Here is a 19035-nt window from a genome sequence, read left to right on the forward strand (position 1 = left end):
GTGGCTGGGCCGAGAGAAGGAAGGCAGCGGAGTGTGGAGGCAGGGAGCCGTGTGCCCTCCCCTCCGGGGGAGCCCGCCCCCCCGCAGCCTGGCCACAGGAGAATGGCCAAGTTCACTTCCACCTCTCCAGGTACCAATGAGGCTGAGTGCCTTCTCACGTGCTGTGAGCCATCCCGATCTCTTCACAGATCTGGCCCATCTGTATGAAGATTTGGCGGGGGGCAGGGGGGGGGTTCCTTCTATTTATGTGAATTCTTTATGTGTTAGTCATGTCCCACTTGGCTTTTTGCTGCATTTGTGGTGGGATTTTATGATAAGAGCCCACTCTGAGCTCTTCATAGTTAACTTTCGGGTCCCCGAGTAACCCGTAACACACGGTGCTTGGCACACAGCAGGTACTGGCAATGGCGGCTGCTCCCACACCTGGGGTCTCCGCGGGACCCCACCATCCCGGCTGGGAGGCCCAGCCCTGCCTCCCTGGGAGCCTTCCTGGTCACCCCCAGAATCACACCAGCAACCCAGAAGCAGCCCTGGTCTCAACAGCTGTCAACAAATCAGGAGGATGCAGATCCTCTTCTGACAGAAATGCATTTAACTTAGAAATCATTTTTAAAAGACAATTAGAAAGGAATACGTATGTTTGGAAATGACAAACTACAATTCTAAATAAATCCTGGGTCAAAGAAGAAATCATAATGGACATAAAATATTTACAACTAAACATTAACAAAAAAAAATACTCTATATTTTTAAATGTGTGAGATTCGACTAAAACAGTGATTATTTGGACATTTATAATCTTAAATGCTTTTATTAGAAAAGAATAAAAACTAAATTTGAATGAGGTGAACATCCAGCTTAGGAGTCAGAAAAATAAAACAGCATCAACTCAAAGAAAGAAGGAGGAAAACAGTAAAAACATGGGCAGAAATCCATGCGATTTTAAAACGAGCGTGTAATAGAGATCAAGAAAGTCAAGTCAGCTCTTTGGAGAGGCTTATAACACTGCCAAGCGCCTGTCAATATTGTTTACAAAAGAAGAAAATGGGAAGGTACAAATAAACAACATTAGGAATAAAAAAGAGAATGTGATCCAGGTGCCACGGACGTTATCAAAACAACAGGAACAGAGCTTCACCCTGGTAACTTGCTCAGTCTCCACCACGACAGGAGGGAAGCCTAACCTGGTCCATTTTCTGGTGGTCGGGGCACAGCTGGAACGCGGCAGAGCAGGGGGTCGGAATCAGAGCAGCTACCCTCAGAGCCATGCCCTTGACCAAACAACAATGCTGCCCAGGTCCCACTGGACAGTGACACGCTACCACGCACAACGTTATTTCAATCAATTTGAACATTCGGATGAAGCAGACACGCGTCCAGAAAAACACAACAAACTGACCCAAGAAGAAACAGAGAGCCTGGACAGCCTTCACAGCTGCAGAGAGTCATAGGCAGTCCAAAGCAGTCCACAAAGCAAACTCCAGGCCCGGCTGGCAGTTTTACAGCAAAATCCCAGACGCCTGTGAGGAACACGGAGCCCTCTTGGTCCCAACTCACACAGAACATAAGCACCATTTCTGCTCAACCCTGAACGAGAGCATCGGGCCGGCTCTGGACGGCAGGAAAAATAAGTAAAAGATAAAAGCATTGAAATAGAAGAGGAAAATACTGTTGTTATTCATAAATGACACTGTCTATACAGAAAACCCAAGATTCCACAAATTATTACAATTAATAAAAAGACTTGCGCAAAATGGCAGGACAAAGTCAGCGGGCAAAACTCAATTACACTCCACAGGGAAAACCTGGCTTCTTCAAGAAATAAAATTCAGGAGGAAAAAAGAAAAACTAAAAGATAGAGGATAATCTAGAGATTTGGAAAGACCTTTTAAAAGGCGCATCGGGGCTTCCCTGGTGGCGCAGTGGTTGAGGGTCCGCCTGCCGATGCAGGGGATGCAGGTTCGTGCCCCTGGTCCGGGAAGATCCCACGTGCCGCGGAGCGGCTGGGCCCGTGAGCCGTGGCCGCTGAGCCTGCGCGTCCAGAGGGGTTGCACCGGGGCCCTGTGCTCCGCAACGGGAGAGGCCGCAGCAGTGAGAGGCCCGCGTACCGCAAAAAAAAAAAAAAAAAAAAAACGGCGCATCATCGATTACAACATGTGGATCTCATAAGGACCCTGTGGAAACGCATGTCTCTGTGGTGCTCCGGAACCCACGGGTGGGAGGGAAGCCACGGCTGCAACCGTACAACACTTGGTCACGGAAAGGAGACACCCCCTGAAATACTCACACAGGAGATGTGCTGACGTCTGGGGCTTCCTTCTAAATGCCCTGGGCAGGGGGGTCCTGAGGGCACAGGTGAGGCCGGACCGGCCACGGGGGATGTCCCTCACCCCAAAACCCAGTGGACAGGTGCTGGGTTCATGACATCTCGCTGCATCTACTTTCTGCTTAAGACATCTCACATTTAGAAAGTTAAAAAATAGGATGTAAAAATTAAATAGAACCTCTGGACTTTCCTCCTTAAAACAACCAGTCGTGTGTGCATATGCACCAGCAACGAAGACTTGGAACGTGTAATTTATACCATTTATAATGGTACCAATTATAAACGCAGCAAAAAACATGTTCTCATTTTGTTAAGTTTAATGGAAGATATGTAAGATCTTTCTGGAGAAAATTATAAACCTTTACTGAAAGACGTTAAACACCCAATAAACCGAAAGACCTACACGTTCATGGGTTGGAAGACTGCTGATGACAGATTCCAATTCTCACACGTTAACACAGCGGGTGCAAAGCAATCCAGCCCGAGTTAGACACGGGGATTCTATAATCTATTCAGCAACAAAAGGCCAAAATACCCAAGACATGTCTAAGGAAAAACAAGTAGAGCAACTTGCCCTAAAACATATCAAAGTTACAACAACTGTATGAAAATTAGGGAAGAACTTTGCACAGGAATAGAAAACTTGACCAGGAGAACCTGTAATGGAAACTGTATTCATCACAGAGCTGGCACTGCAGGTCTGTAGAAAGGGATGGAATTTTCAGTCAAGGGCCCAGGGACCATCTGTTACACGGAGAAAAGTGGTATTGCACTCCACCCTCCCCTTCCCACCTCTCACCGTAAACAAAAGTCAATTCCAGGTGACTGCAAGACTTAAATATGAAAAACAAATTATATAAGCTTTAGAGGAAGTAGAGGCAAAATAATTATCACCTTGTCATAGACTTCATTAAACAGAAAATGCACACGCCATGACACGGGCATGACTGATAAACTCAGCTACGTCGTGATTAAGAACCTGCTCTCCTCAGCAGCACCCTAAGGAAAAGCCAGCACAGTGGACAAACGTCTCACCTCCAGAAACCTTGTACATCGACAAGAACAAGACAAACTCGAAGGAAAAATACACGAAAGAGTTACCCGGAGAGACCCAAGTGCCCAGTGATCACACGAAAAACTGATCAATCCCATTAGTTACCAGATCAATGTGAGTTAAACCCAGAAGACACCATTCCACGCCCACAGACGGGCAAGCAGCCGAGGCCGCCGCCGTCTGGCGCTGACGGGATGGGAAGCAGGGGCAGGTGAGCACGACCACCAGCCACCCCCGGCCACCCCCGGCCACCCCCTCGCTCGGGCCGTCCCGACAGCGCCGGCGTCCCGGGTCCTCAGCGCCGCCACGAGACGGGGCCCAAAACTGGGGCCCTAACAGCCCCTCGCCCATGGACTAGGTACGCCTGCCGTGGCCACGCACGTGACCCGGCGCCACAGCGCAGGGAGACGGAAGGGCAGCCACGTGAACGGCAGCGACTCGGGGGCAAAACAGCAAAACCGGCAAACGGCAGAACGACTCGACCGTGCAGAGCCCCAAACACGCAGGCCCGCGAGGTCTGTGTGAGACTGACGCGTAGCAGCAAAACCACAAGCAGGAGCCAGGGAGCCGTAGCCCGCAGCCCAGGGGTGACGGGAGAGCACTGGGATCCAGGGGGGCACCCGGGCGTCCGCGTCGCCGAGCCGCAAACCGCCGCGTTCCAAGTCCCCACGCGCGCTCACTCGCACGCACTGAGTCGCACGTCTGCCCGCCACCCCCAGGGACACGAAGTCAGTTACGTAAGCCGCACGTCCTGCCGAAAACCCCCTTCGCCCGCGGACGGGAGCCGGCGAGGGAGCAGACCGCGCCGTCAGCCTGCGGGGCGAGGGCTCGGCACCCGGAACCCCAGACGCGGGTCCCGCCCGGTGTAGCCCGGGATGGCGTCCGTCACCCCGCGGGCCTCGGTTCCCGCGCTGGGCGTTGCCCGCTGACACGCGCTCCACGCTGTCACCCACTCAGCCGTCTGCCAAGCACCCGCAGACCACCGCAGACACCCAAGCCCACCCCACGGCAGAGCAGCCTCTCCCGCTCTGCTCTCTCCTGGCGCCATCATCCCAGCCCGGGGCCAGGGTCACCCCTGGTCCCGGGTCACAGGCAGCGCCGGGCAGGACGGAACCCATAGACAGCCCCCAACACAGCACAGCGGAGACCCACCCACGCTGCCAGCCGCTGTCCTTACCTAGGGGCCGATAGCCCTGTGTGGAGGGGCCCCCAGGAGGGCCGCGGCTCCGCAGGCCGCCGCTGCCAGCGATGGATCCGCAGGACATCTTCTCACAGAAGGCAGGGCCACCGCCTTCCTGCAGAGCTGGAAGAAACCAAACCCGGGCAGGGAGGGAGGAAAGAGGCTTTAGCGCTGGGATTCAGGGTGCACTCAGGCCCCGCCCACCCCGCCTAGGCGTCTGACTCTGCTGCACCCTCACCTTGCAAGTCCACAAGTGATGTCTACATGTTGAAAAAAAATCAAGCAGTAGCGACACGAGTGTGTTATTCAGAGGAAAACATCAAAGATCCACTAGAAGAATCCAAAGCAGCTGCCTCGGGACAGGAAGGAGGGCGGCCAGGGGAGACTTTTCTCTGAATTAACCATGTAGCGCTCCTTTACTGCATAACTTCTTGCATAGGTGACATAAAAATATTAAAGCTCAATTTGCAAAATTTCAATAAGACCATCCTCCAGAAAGATCAGTGTGGAAGCAAGAGCTGCGGGCTGCAGGGGTGTCTGCCTTGAGCAGACAAGATCCAGGAGGGGACCCAGAATCTCCTCAGATCTCTGGAAGGCCGCCCCACCACTGTCCTGTGCAGCCGGGCAGACCCCAGGCAGGCACAGGGACCCAAGAGGACTCGGCCCAGTTCCATAGGTGCACCTGCTGTGCACCAGGCGCTGTGTCCAACGTGGTCAAGGGTGCCTGTCCGTGGCCCCGGGGACCTGAGCATCGAGGGGGCGACAAGGGATCCAACAGCAGCTTTCAGAGACCCTGGGGGCACAGCAGAGCCCCAGACCAGAGGGTCCCCAGGGCAGCAGCTCAAGCGCGATCTGAGCCGGGAGCAGAGAGCAGGCGGTCAAGCCGCAGAGCCACGGTTTGAAGGGAGGGGCAGGGCAGCCCTGGGAAGACGGGAGGGACAGCAAGTGTAAGGCGGGCCCACGGTCACCTGGGGGACTGGCGGAGGCTGCGGGGCAGCACTAGGGACCCTCCAGCCCAAGGGCCCACCGTGTGCCCGGCCACAGGCGGGCAACTGGAAGGGACTGCGGGGCCCAGACAACGGCACCTGTTGCTCGAGAGGCAAAAACTATCCGAGGCGCTGCCACCGACGTCCAGGAAGGGGAGGGGTCGCGGCAGTCCTGGTCTGAGACGGGAAAGCCCCCAGCCTGCCATCTCATCTAAGCTGCAGTCTCACACGGCCTCTGCCTTTGCTCAGGAACTGGGAGACGGAGGCCATCCCACCGCTGGGCCACAAAGACTCGGCCCAGCCCGAGCACACTGGTCTGGGACCACGAAACGCCACCGGGCAGGACGCTGGGCCTCAAGGCCCTGGGGAGCTGGAGCCCGGCGGGCCCGTCCCCGGTGGCTCGCAGCCACCCCCCCTACCCCCAGGCTCCCCACGTGCCAGGCTGCACCCCCAGCTTCCTCCCCGCCGCTCCCGCCCAGCCACCCGCAGCCAGTTCACGCCCCAACTTCTGCACCGAGGTGTCCCCCCAGCAAGGGCAGGCGGCGGGCAGCAAGGACCCAAACAAGGAAGAGGGAGGGAGCCGCTGGCAGCCCGGAGGGCGGGCGGAAGCTGCAGCAGGGCCAGGCCAGAGGGCCGGGCGGATGCTGCTGGGCTGTGGTGTCCGAGGGCAGCCCTACGCTGCCTCCAAACTGCCGGGCGGAGGCCAAGGGAGCAACGCCTGCTCCCCGGGAGGCCTCCTACCAAGCGGCTTCCGTGACCGCCCACCAGGGCTGTCAGCCTCTTCCAGCCTCGTGCCCCTGACTCATGTTGGCGCCCGGCTGTGCCCTGGACGTCAGCCCCCCGCCCCCCAGCAGCCTGAAGGGAGGCGTCTGTCCTCAGACTGCCCAGATCCTGTCCCCCAGGCACCAGAGGAAGTGAGGGTGCCAGGGGACGCCCCCAGCAATGCAGCCCTGCCTGCAGAACAAAGCCCCCAGGCCCGGGGGAGGAGCGGCCCACCAGCAGGATGCCAGGGAACGCGGCGCTGGAGGGGGCACCCGGACGTGGCTCGGGCTGGGGACCAACAAGCCGAGCTCCAGGGCCAGCGCTGAGGCTGTGGGAGGGCCGTCTCTGCCCGGATGGGCTCCCACGCAGGGCGTGACCTCTGCCTGCAGCTCTCTCCTGCCGGCCTGGGTCTCTCAGAGGACGGGGCCCCCCAAGACCAGGGCCGACCTTCCCAGCAGCAGACAAGGAAAGGGACTGTCTAGACGGGGGTGCCACAGAATGGGCCCTGCCCCCCTCACTAAGCTGAAGGGATGGAGAGCCGGTCCTCCCAAGCCGGGGCCTGCACAAGCCACTTCACCCCCCTGGTCCTGCTTTCTCATCTGTAATAGGGGGCAGCACGCCCGCCCTTAGCAGATTAGGGTGCGGCGTCAATCAGTGACCTTCAGGAGCTCACCTGTGAGCCTGAGCCCCACGGTGACACGGGGCCACGTGCGGCGCTGAGTGAGGGCCAGGCCTGGAGGGCGGAGAAGCGAGAGCGGCACGGCTGTCCCTCCTTCATCCTGCCCTCAGCCTCCCGAAGGCCTGAGCCGACCAGGAACCGCACAATGCGCCCACAGCCCAGAGCAGGAGGAGGGCACACGGACCCCGCAGCCCGCCTGCAGGTACGAGCTGACCTCTGCCCGGAGGGCTGCACCTCGCCCTGCACCTTGCTCCTGCTGGAGCCTCTGTGAGGCCCTCCCGGCCGTGCTGACGGGCCCGACGGCAGCAGCAGGCGTCCTCCGCCCGGAGGGTCCACTCCCGGGCCCGCCCCACCCGGCCAGGTGCCCCCGAGTCCTGAGCCTGGACCCAGTCTCTTCCCTGTAGGAGGTACCGGGAAGGGAGCCCCGGGGAGGGTGGGAAGTCAAACGAGAGGAGGCGACCCTCCAGGCACCCATCCCCACGCTTCCGGGCCCCTGTTCCACTGCACCCACCCGAACACCCACGAGCCCCAAAGGGCTAACAGAGCCTGGTATCCAGCCGCCCTCGGGTCTGCCTGCCCTCCCCCCGAAGCAGCCACATCAGGGCCTGCGGCCCCCACACCCATGGGAGGGAGTCCCAGACCACGTAGCCCAGAGGAACCCCGGGGGCCGGGCGAGGAGCAGGGAACTGCTGGACCCACGGGTCCGCAGAGGGAGGTGCGCTGGGCCTTCCTCCCAGCCGAGCCCAAAGCCCCTGCCGCCCCGGCCTGCGTTCCCAGGAGGGGCCTCAGCACCTGGCCGTAGGCAGGGGGACCGCTGCACGAACTCAGGGGCCTCCCCTCGTCCGGGACCTCGTGCTTGCCGTCCACACCTTCCCTCAGTCTCACCCAGCCCTCGTCCCGGCTGACGGCGCTCGGGACCTCACCCGCACGGCCCGAGCTCCGGCCACAGCCCCTCCGGGTCGCCGCCCGTCAGCCGTCCGTGTCCCCTCTCCTCCCAGGCCCCGCGCCAACCCTGGGCTCGGCCCGGCCACCCTCCCTTGCCCTTCTTCCCCTGCCCCTGCACAAACACAACCCTGGTGAATCCAGCTCTCCAGGGGCCCTGGAGCCCAGGTGGGTGTCGTGGGCTGCTTCACACCCGCTGGCGTGGCCCAGCCCCTCCCCAGACACACGGTGAGCCTTCCTCGGGCCACAGGCCAGGCCGGGAAATACACAGAAGGCCAGGCATGGCGCTGAGGCTGCAGGTCGGTCGGCCCTGATCCAGGGGGTGCTGGTCCACTGCTCAGCGAATTCTCTGCTCCTCGCTAAGCCCAAACAAGCAGGGGGTCAGGGCCGATGGGACTTCGGGGGTCGGGGGGGGGCTCATGCCTAAACGCCTGACCCAGGCCGAGAGCAGCCAGGAGGCCTCGCCAGGGCATCCCCAGGGCCCGCTCTGTGTGAGGCATCGGGGGCGAAGGGGAGGCCCCCTGAAGGACACAGGGCACGAGGAGAGCTGGCCGGGCACCTCGCCCACTGCCCAAGCCCCACCGCTGCGGCACCTCTGCTCAGCTGGTCCCACGCCCGCCTTCAGGGGAGCTGCTGGGGCAGACCTGCCCCCGATTCTGCTCTGTGCTCCGCTCCACCCTGGGCCCAGCAGCATGGCTCCGGGTCCTGACCTGCGTCGCTTAGAGACCGCAGCGCCGCCCCGGCGAGGGGGAGGCAGGAGGCAGCACTGATGCCCAGTCCCGCCCGCACCACTCCAGGTGGAGGCTGAGCGGCCCCGGCTGCTGCCCCCTGAGGGCCGGGAGGACGCCGTGAATCAGCCCACACACGAGAGCCCTCAAGCAAGACCCACACTTGCCCCCACTGGCCACTACCCACGGGCCCACCAACGTGGCTTCCGACCGGGGGCATCTGGGAGGCCAAAGCAGCTCGGAGACCCCGGGATGAAGGCAAGGACATCACTCAAGTCCAAGCTGCCCGGCACACCAGGCCCCGCATCTGGAGTGTCCTGTGGAGAAGACATCTGGGACCTGTCTGGGGTCATGGGGGCCTTGGAGGATGACAGGCGTCTACCGTGGGCCCAGGGGAGGGGGTGGAGGCCCCTGTGCCAGGCACCCCCTGATCTAGCCCAAACCCCCAATTTTTTTTTAACATCCTTATTGGAGTATAATTGCTTTACAATGGTGTGTTAGTTTCTGCTGTATCACAAAGTGAATCAGTTATACATAAACATGCATCCCCATATCTCCTCCCCCTTGCGTTTCCCCCCCACCCTCCCTATCCCACCCTCCCTATCCCACCCCTCTAGGTGGTCACAAAGCACCGAGCTGATCTCCTTGTGCTATGTGGCTGCTTCCCACTAACTATTTTACATCTGGTAGTGTGTATATGTCCAGGCCACTCTCTCACTTCATCCCGGCTTACCCTTCCCCCTCCCCGGGTCCTCAAGTCCATTTTCTATGTCTGCGTCTTTATTCCTGTCCTGACTCTAGGTTCTTCAGAACCATTTTTCTTTTTAGATTCCATATATATATGTGTTAGCATACGGTATTTGTTTTTCTCTTTCTGACTTACTTCACTCTGTATGACAGTCTTTAGGTCCATCCACCTCACTACAAATAACTCAGTTTCATTTCTTTTTATGGCTGAGTAATATTCCATTGTATATATGTGCCACATCTTCTTTATCCATTCATCTGTTGATGGACACTTAGGTTGCTTCCATGTCCTGGCTATTGTAAATAGTGCTGCAATGAACATTGTGGTACATGACTCTTTTTGAATTACGGTTTTCTCAGGGTATATGCCCAGCAGTGGGATTTCTGGGTTGTATGGTAGTTCTATTTTTAGGTTTTTGGGGGTTTTTTTGTGGTACGCGGGCCTCTCGCTGTTGTTGCCTCTCCCGTTGCGGAGCACAGGCTCCGGACGTGCAGGCTCAGCGGCCATGGCTCACGGGCCCAGCCACTCCGCGGCACGTGGGATCCTCCCAGACCGGGGCACGAACCCGCGTCCCCTGCATTGGCAGGCAGACCCTCAACCACTGCGCCACCAGGGAAGCCCTATTTTTAGTTTTTTAAGGAACCTCCATACTGTTCTCCATAGTGGCTGTATCAATTTACATTCCTCCCTTTTCTCCACACCCTCTTCAGCATTTACTGTTTGTAGATTTTTTGATGGCCATTCTGACTGGTGTGAGGTGCTACCTCATTGTAGTTTTGATTTGCAGTTCTCTAATAATTAGTGATATTGAGTATCCTTTCATGTGTTTGTTGGCAATCTGTATATCTTCTCTGGAGAAATTTCTCTTTAGGTCTTCTGCCCATTTTTGGATTGGATTGTTTGTTTTGATATTGAACTGCATGAGCTGCTTGTATATTTTGGAGGTTAATCCTTTGTCAGTTGCTTCGTTTGCAAATATTTTCTCCCATTCTGAAGGTTGTCTTTTCGCCTTGTTAATGGTTTCCTTTGTTGTGCAAAAGCTTTTAAGTTTCATTAGGTCCCATTTGTTTACTTTTGTTTTTATTTCCATTTCTCTAGGAGGTGGATCAAAAAGCATCTTGCTGTGATTTATGTCACAGAGTGTTCTGCCTATGTTTTCCTCTAAGAGTTTGATGGTGTCTGGCCTTACACTTAGGTCTTTAATCCATTTTGAGTTTATTTTTGTGTATGGTGTTAGGGAGGTGACCATATGTGTGTGGGTTTACCTCTGGGCTTTCTATCCTGTTCCACTGATCTATATTTCTGTTTTTGTGCCAGTACCATACTGTCTTGATTACTGTAGCTTCGTAGTATAGTCTGAAGTCCAGGAGCCTGACTCATCCAGCTCCATTTTTCTTTCTCAAGATTGCTTTGGCTATTCGGGGTCTTTTGTGTTTCCATACAAATTGTGAACATTTTTGTTCTAGTTCTGTGGAAAATGCCACTGGTAATTTGATAGGGATAGCATTGAATCTGTAGATTGCTTTGGGTAGTATAGTCATTGTCACAGTGTTGATTCTTCCAATCTAAGAACATGGTATACCTCTCCATCTGTTTGTATCATCTTTTATTTCTTTCATCAGTGTCTTATAGTTTTCTGCATACAGGTCTTTTGTCTCCTTAGGAAGGTTTATTCCTCGGTATTTTATTCTTTTTGTTGCAGTGGTAAATTGGAGTGTTTCCTTAATTTCTCTTTCAGATTTTTCATCATTAGTGTATAGGAATGCAAGAGGTTTCTGTGCATTAATTTCGTATCCCGCTACTTTACCAAATTCATCGCATTAGCTCTAGTAGTTTTCTGGCAGCATCTTTAGGATTCTCTATGTATAGTACCATGTCATCTGCAAACAATGACAGTTTTACTTCTTTTCTGATTTGGATTCCTTTTATTTCTTTTTCTTCTCTGACTGCTGTGGCTAAAACTTCCAAAACTATGTTGAATGATAGCATTGAGAGTGGGCAACCTTGTCTTGTTCCTGATGTTAGTGGAAATGGTTTCAGTTTTTCACCATTGAGAACGATGCTGGCTGTGGGTCAAACCCCAATTTTTAAGAAGAGAAAACTGAACTCAGGGAGGGAAACCGACTCACCCAAGTCACAGAGACAGACGGGGTCTAGGACAAGCCCCCCACCCCAAGCCCCATGGCTGCAGTCCTCCCTAGTACTCTCTGCCCTGGGTACTGCGGTCCCACTGTGGTCCCACAGCTGCGGAGGAAGAAAAGAGCAACTCCTGCACCTGCCTGGTACCCTGCCAGCACCCTCCCCGCCCACTGGAGCCGGCAGGCAGTGTGTGAATGCAGTCTGCACTGCACACAGACGGTGCAGAGAGAGACGTGAGTGGGTACACAGAGCCGCATAAAGACCACTCGCTCACACAGCTGTGAGTGTAATGTTCATCTTCTTCCCAGCCTTGTCCCCTAAGATGGGGTAACACCCCAGAGCAACGGACACGCCCAGCACAGAGATCTTGGTTACAAAATACCATTCTTCACAAAAAGGAATTAAGACTGCTTGGAGAAATGGTTGATTCCAGGACTGGGCAGAGAAAATCAAAGATAAGCCTAGAATATTCTGTTACACAAAAGAGTAAGGAAGTGCTCAAAGCAAGGTGGGGCTATCCCAAAAGGACACAGGAACGAGCTTGAAAGGCTTCCGCTGGCCAAGTCTGGGACAACTTTAGCATGAAAATAGACAATGGTGGGACTTCCCTGGTGGCGCAGTCATTAAGAATCCGCCTGCCAATGCAGGGGACACGGGTTCAAGCCCTGGGCTGGGAGGATCCCACATGCTGTGGAGCAACTAAGCCCGTGTGCCACAACTACTGAGCCTGCGTTCTAGAGCCCGTGAGCCACAACTACTGAGCCCGCGTGCCTAGAGCCCGTGCTCCACAACAAGAGAAGCCACCGCAATGAGAAGCCTGCGCACCGCAACGAAGAGTAGCCCCTGCTCGCCACAGCTAAAAGAAAGCCCACACACAGCAACAAAAATCCAATGCAGCCAATAAATAAATAAATAAATTTATTTAAAAAACAAAAAAGAATCCGCCTGCCAATGCAGCAGACATGGGTTCGAGCCCTAGTTGGGGAAGATCCCACATGCCATGGAGCAACTAAGCCTGTGTGCCACAACTACCGAGCCTGTGCTCTAGAGCCCGCGAGCCACAACTACTGAGCCCATGTGCCACAGCTACTGAAGCCCGCGTGCCTAGAGCCCATGCTCCGCAACAAGAGAAGCCACCGCAACGAGAAGCCCATGCACTGCAACAAAGAATAGCCCCCGCTCGCCGCAACTAGAGAAAAGCCCACACGCAGTAACGAAGACCCAATGCAGCCAAAAAATAATTAATTTTTTAAAAAGAGACAATGGTAATAAAAGATAACTTTTATTTATTATAGCCTTATAATAAAGAAGTAAAATAGAAATCCATGCGTCCACATGGTTATAAACAAATAAACAAGTGAAAAAAAGGAAAAAGCTCTTTCTTAGAGCACATACTGACAACTGGGGAAGGAATGATGGAATTAGCAACACCGTGATCATAATTGATTCAGGCAAGAATGTCCAGTGGACCTTAGAGCTGGTGGGTGAAAGTCCCATGAGTAACAGGATATTCACATAGTCTCAAAGTATCTTCCCCAAGAAACTTACTAATTAAAATTGGACAAAGAATAACCTTGTAGAGGAGAAACCTGGCCGACTAGTCACCTTAACCCAAGGACCTACATCACACCATCGGGGACATATCAGACGTCATGTGCCTGCTGCTGCCACACACGCTGAGGAGGACCCGGCAGTGCGTTCCAGGTCCGCCTGCCAAGAACAAACAATTGTGGAGACGTCAGACACACCCAGCTGAGCAAAAGCCTGCAAGCCAACTGACCTGCAGTCTTCACCAATGTCAGTTTCAGGAAACAAAGACAGAGGAACTAAGGGTCCAGGTTCAAGGAGGCTAAAGGGACGTCATTCCCCCAAACCAACACACAATCCTGGATTTCATTTTGCCAAGACGAGTTACTTGGATCCCTCACAAGGTCTGACCCGTGCACACCAGTAAGACCCTTAGGCTAGAGTACTGGCTGGTGTTAATGTTCCGATTTTGGTAACCGCCCTGCAGTTACGCAAGAGATTCTGTGTTTGGGGATCGAGGAGCATCACGTCTGCAGCTCGCCGAGCGGTTCAGAAGAACACACGACATTCACACGAACACAAAGAGGGAAGGGGATGAAGCAAATACGGGGAAACGGTACCGCGTGGGGAACCTGGCGGAAGGGCAGGCTTTCTCTTAATCTGGGAACTCTTCTTTAAAACTAGAATTACTACGTCCAAGAGTTTTAAGTTCAAAATAAAATGAAAATTCTACTAGAGTTTTTTCTTAAATAAATTTAAGAAAGATGCAAGATCTGTGTACTGAAAACTAAAAAAAAAAAAAAAAAATTATTAAAAGAAAGTAAAGGAAACATAAACAAATGAGGGGCCACGCCATATTCGTGGGCTGCGCACCAAGACTGCACAGCTACAGCATCAGCTGTAACGCACCTCACTGGCGGTAACACGCACACGTGTCCGACACACCTTCTAAAACCAAGAAGTTCCTCCCACTTCAAAAATAATTAGACAAGTCTTGGAGAAAAAGGAAAAAAAAACACTAAAATGAAATTTCTTTTTAAAAAAGTGAAAACACTACATGTGAAAACCAATAGAACACGTTTAAAGCAGTGATCGGTGGAAAAGTCGTAACACTTAACATTTCATGAAACAAAAATGGAAACAAATGGACTTCTTTCTTAGCTCAAAAGGTTGGAAAAGAGTCAGAAGTAACCACAAGGAAGGAAGCAATATAAATAAAAGTTAATAATATTAATGAGGTAGAAAACAGAAAAACAATAGACCTAATTTATAAATCAAAATCCTGTTTTCTGGGCTTCCCTGGTGGCGCAGTGGTTGAGGTCCCCGCCTGCCGATGCAGGGGACGCGGGTTCGCGCCCCGGTGGGGGAAGATCCCACGTGCCGCGGAGCGGCTGGGCCCGTGAGCCGTGGCCACTGAGGCTGCGCGTCCGGAGCCTGTGCTCCGCAGCGGGAGAGGCCACAGCAGTGAGAGGCCCATGTACCGCAAAAAAAAAAAAAAAAAAATCTCTTAAAAAAAAATCCTGTTTTCTAAAAAGTACTAACAAAAAAGACAACCAATATCTAACTTAGGAAAAGAGGGCAGAAGCCACAAATACACAATATAAGCAAATGAAAAAGGAGGCAAATCACTGAAACAAAAAAAGTAAGGAATCATTAAGGCTCTACTTTCAAATCTCTATACGAATAAATCGTAAAACATGGATGAGATGGATAATATCTTAGGAAAACGAAGTTTACCAAAGAAAGACAAAAGCGACCCAACAGTATGCGGTGGAGTGTTGCTATAGCAACGTGGACTCCTCGTCAAACAGAGCGCCCGCCAGGCGCCCCAGGCACCCCAGGATGGCCACGGAGAAGCAGGACTGCTGACAGCACCAAAGGGCGGTTGGGGTGCCAGCCACCCGTGCCCTCCCCCGGCCCACCCGTCACACCACCCCCACCCCACCCCCCGCCCCCTCCCGGAAAGGCCAGGGGAGGCCCGGCTTCAGGGCCTAGCTCTGCCCACCGCCCTGCTGCCTGCCCGTCAGCCAGGCCCTCTCCCAGGACGGCGGCAGCCACGGAGCAAGAAGGCTGTGCCTGAGCCACGAGGGCGGGGCCCACAGCACGGCCGCACGCGCCCAGGACTCACTCCCCTGCCGACCCCAAGACTGCCCGGGCCGTGGGGTGGGGGAGGAGCGCGGCCTGAAGCCGGAGCCGGAGGCCCCACTGTCCTGGGCACGGCCCGCTCAGGAGGGAAGCCAGCCCACCTCACCAGACAGCCTGCTCTCCAGGGACAAGCTACCCGGCAGGCCCTGGACTCACAGCCCGTGGCCACCACTTAACTGTGGGGAAGGAACGTTTGCTGGCACACTTCGTGGACAGGAAACCGAGGCTCAGGGAGGTGAGGCGCTTGCCCAGGAAGCCCGGCTGATCCGAGGCCAAGGCGGGAACCAGACCCAGGTCCGTCCCTGGGCAAAGCCAGTGCTGTCCCCACCCCACGCGGCCACGGCCCCGTCAGAGCAGCAGCATCAGACTGGAGCTCAGGCCACGCGTGGGCGTCACAGCCCAGCTCTCCCAACAGGGGCCGGCGAGGCCAGGGTGGCCACGGTCACCGGAAGAGACAGCAGAAGCCCCAGGGCTCTCCCCCGGCCCTTCGTGGGCAGCCACAGGGCGGAGGGGCTGCCATGCACATGCCGTGTCCTAGGAACGGGCTGGCTGAGGGCGCTGCCGAGCCCACCGGTCACAGGGAAAGGGGGTCGCCCGAAACCTGAAGCCTCAACCCCAAGGGCACAGGCTCCATGACCCCCACGCCCAGAGCTCCTTCTCCCTGCCTGGCCCACCCTCACCCTCATCCGGGCAGAGACAGGCGCATACTGACCACCGCTACGGAAGGCAGCCGAGCCGAACGCTGGGGGCGCCGTGCGGAAGCCCCGTGCTGAGGGAGCGAGGAGACGGGGGCCTGGTGCGCTGAGATCTGGACCTTCTTCTGAGCCACCGTCACCACCTAAGTGTCCAGGGTGCAGCTGCATTCCAGTCTCACCGTCACATCACACCGCCCCGCCAGGAGCAGCGTGACCGGACAGTGTCAGCACACCACCCCGGCCACCGGGAAACCTCCACTGCCGTCCCCACCCCTCGGCACCCCCCTCCCCCGGGGCAGGATCACCCGGCCGACCCTCGGCTGCAGCCGCCAGCCCCACTGCCACCCCCCAGCTCATCGCCACCTCCTCCCTTGCAGAGCACAGGACGAAGTGATGCCAAGGAGGCAGGGGCTGGCGGACAGCTTGTTGTCTGCTGCTTTAATGAGGAGGGCCAGACCCCTCCTGCAGGAGACGGGGTGGCAGCAGGAAGATGGGGGTCGCCCTTTCTACAGACGGCAGAGGTAAACCACAAGCGTCACTGCCCAGAGGGACAGGCAGGAGGTGTGGGCTGGACCCCCAAAGCCCAGGCTCTTTGCCCCGGACCCGAAAGTGCAGACCCAGCTGGAGGGGCCCCCGGGGAAAGGAGAGCTGGCCCTCACCCCCAAACCCACAGTCACACCCTGCAGCCCCTCCCCTGACTGCCCACCAACCCGCTGGTATTGATGCCAGGGCAGGCCAGTGGCTCAGACCCAAGGGCAGCCCCGGGCCTCCAGCCCAGCCCCAAGGCCTGCAGGGAGGTGTCCGCCAGCAGGATGGGCGGCTGCAGGGATGGAGGCCCCGCCCTCGGAGCTGTCCGCGGTGCTGAGCACACTCGCGGAGACAGCCGGCTGGCCGTCAGTTGATGGCACTGAGGTTAACTTCTCTCGTCAAAGAAAGGAGGATTCTCAGATTGGATGACAAAGCAAATCCAACCTCATGCTATGGAAGAGACACCCACGAAGGCACGCAGGAGGTGCTGGGTAGAAGGAAGCCGAAGGCGCGCCAGGCAAACCAAGAGGGAGGGCAGTGCCCCGGGATCCCGAAGTCAGGCTGCGTGGAGACGAAACCAAGGACGCGATTCAGAATAAAAATGATAGTTGTACCACAGCCGCCAGCAGTCACGGGAGACACAGGAGAAAGGGACCGAGACAGACCGACGGCGGGACTGCAATTCACTTCTCTCAGTCCACGACAGAGCAGGACAAACACTAAGACCTGTGTGACCCACGACACGATCAGGTGGTGAAACTGACTGACACACACATCAACTGCTGTTCACCCAAAAGAGAGAACAGATCTTCTTTTCAAGTGCCTGTGTAACAATGGTGAAAACTGACTCCGTGTTAGAACCACAAGAAAAACCACATAAAATCCAAAAAGTTCAAAAGAGAAGAGTCAACATTCTCTGATCAAAATGCAGTTAAGGGGGCTTCCCTGGTGGCGCAGTGGTTGGGAGTCCGCCTGCCGATGCAGGGGACGCGGGTTCGTGCCCCGGGCCGGGAGGATCCCACGTGCCGCGGAGCGGCTGGGCCCGTGAGCCGTGGCCGCTGAGCCTGCGCGTCCGGAGCCTGTGCTCCGCAACGGGAGAGGCCACAACAGTGAGAGGCCCGCGTACGGCCAAAAAAAACAAAAAAAAAAGAGCAATTAAAACCAGCATAACAACAAAACCAAGAAATCAAAAGATGCTTTTAAGACTTGCTCCTCAACAGCTCTTGGACCAAAAAAGAGACTACAAACCAAAATTATAGCACTTGCAGACAGCACTGATAAGGAAAACACACACTATCAGAACTGAAGAACAGCCTTTAAATATTAAACACTTTTTTGAAAAGAACAGAAACAAGTTAATCAAGCATCTTAACACCTAGGGAAAAGGATGATAAGATAAACTGAGAGAAAGCAAAAGAAATTCTTAACTATAAGCAAAAAGGGACGCATTAGGAAGCAGGAAAAAAAAAAGGACAATGAATTTTTTAAAATACCCAAAAAGTTAATCTTTGAAGACAAAGAAAAACCATAAAATGGAAACAGCTAGCCAATCCAACCAAGAAAAAACAGGAACAAATAAGATGGAAATAATCACAGAAAACAAGAAAATTAAGAGAAGAGTGAAAGATAATTATACTCAAGTCTACATGAATAAATCTGACAACCTGGACAAAACTGATAATTTTCCAGGAAAGTATAATTTCTAAAACTGACCCCCAAAAAAGAAAGAAAAAAAATTACAGGATTTTCTTCCTCAAAACAAAAACAAAACTAACAGAAGAGCACTGGGTCCCAACAGTTTCACAAAGTCTACCAACACTTTAAAGACCAGGGATTTCTATGCTATTATACGCTATTACTCTAGAAATGCATCAGAAAGAAAATGTTTATTTTTATGAAGCAGATGCGACCCCGATATCAAAACCTAGAAGAAAGTACACACCAAAAACAAAATGACAGACCAAGCCTACTTATGAAGAGCAATACAGATGCTAAATTAAACAGCACGAAGTGTCCAGCAGCACCTGAAAGGAATCCCACATCAGACCAAGAGAAGGGCATTCTAGGAACTCAAGGTCTCGCTGTTAGCAGCTCTCATTAGTGTCATTCATCGTGTTACTCTAGCTAAGGAGGAAAGTCATATGATCATCCCACAGATGATTTTTTTAAAGAAACTGACAAAATTCGACAACAATTCTTGAGTTTTAAAAATGAGACCCTCAGTAAAATGGGCAGGACAGGCTCTTCCTTGACACGTGGAAGGCATGTGTCTCACTCCAAATCCACATCTGTCCCACGGGGAAACGCCAGGGGCGCGCAGGGGAGGTGGCCTCCACCAGCTCCCCAGAGATACTGAAGGGTGAGTCCCTGCAGTGAGGTAACAGGAGGAACCCGGGATATAAAAACTGGAAAGGGGAAGGTTAAATATCACTATTGGCCGCTGCTATGATCGGACGCCTGGAGAACTCAAGGTAATTAACTACTGGGTTGGCCAAAACGTTTGTTCGGGTTTTCGTGACATCTCACGGGAAAACCCGAATGAACTTTTTGGCCAACCCAATTAAAAATACAGAATTCAGCAAGGTAGCATGGGACA

General features: G+C 54.5%; 1 protein-coding gene across 3 annotated transcripts in view; it reads right to left on the reverse strand.

Annotated features, from left to right (window-relative positions):
• The window catches only part of TSNARE1 (t-SNARE domain containing 1), a 77695-nt gene that overhangs the window by 47891 nt on the left and 10769 nt on the right, over positions 1 to 19035 (reverse strand). For all 3 annotated transcript variants that reach the window (XM_059042564.2, XM_067017303.1, XM_067017304.1), the window contains exon 2: positions 4558 to 4683. In XM_059042564.2, coding sequence (XP_058898547.1) covers positions 4558 to 4645 — 88 coding nt within the window. In that variant the 5' untranslated portion in view covers positions 4646 to 4683. The remainder of the gene's footprint in view (positions 1 to 4557; positions 4684 to 19035) is intronic.

Source organism: Kogia breviceps, chromosome 17 (genome assembly GCF_026419965.1).
Source record: "Kogia breviceps isolate mKogBre1 chromosome 17, mKogBre1 haplotype 1, whole genome shotgun sequence".
Lineage (NCBI taxonomy): Eukaryota > Metazoa > Chordata > Mammalia > Artiodactyla > Physeteridae > Kogia > Kogia breviceps.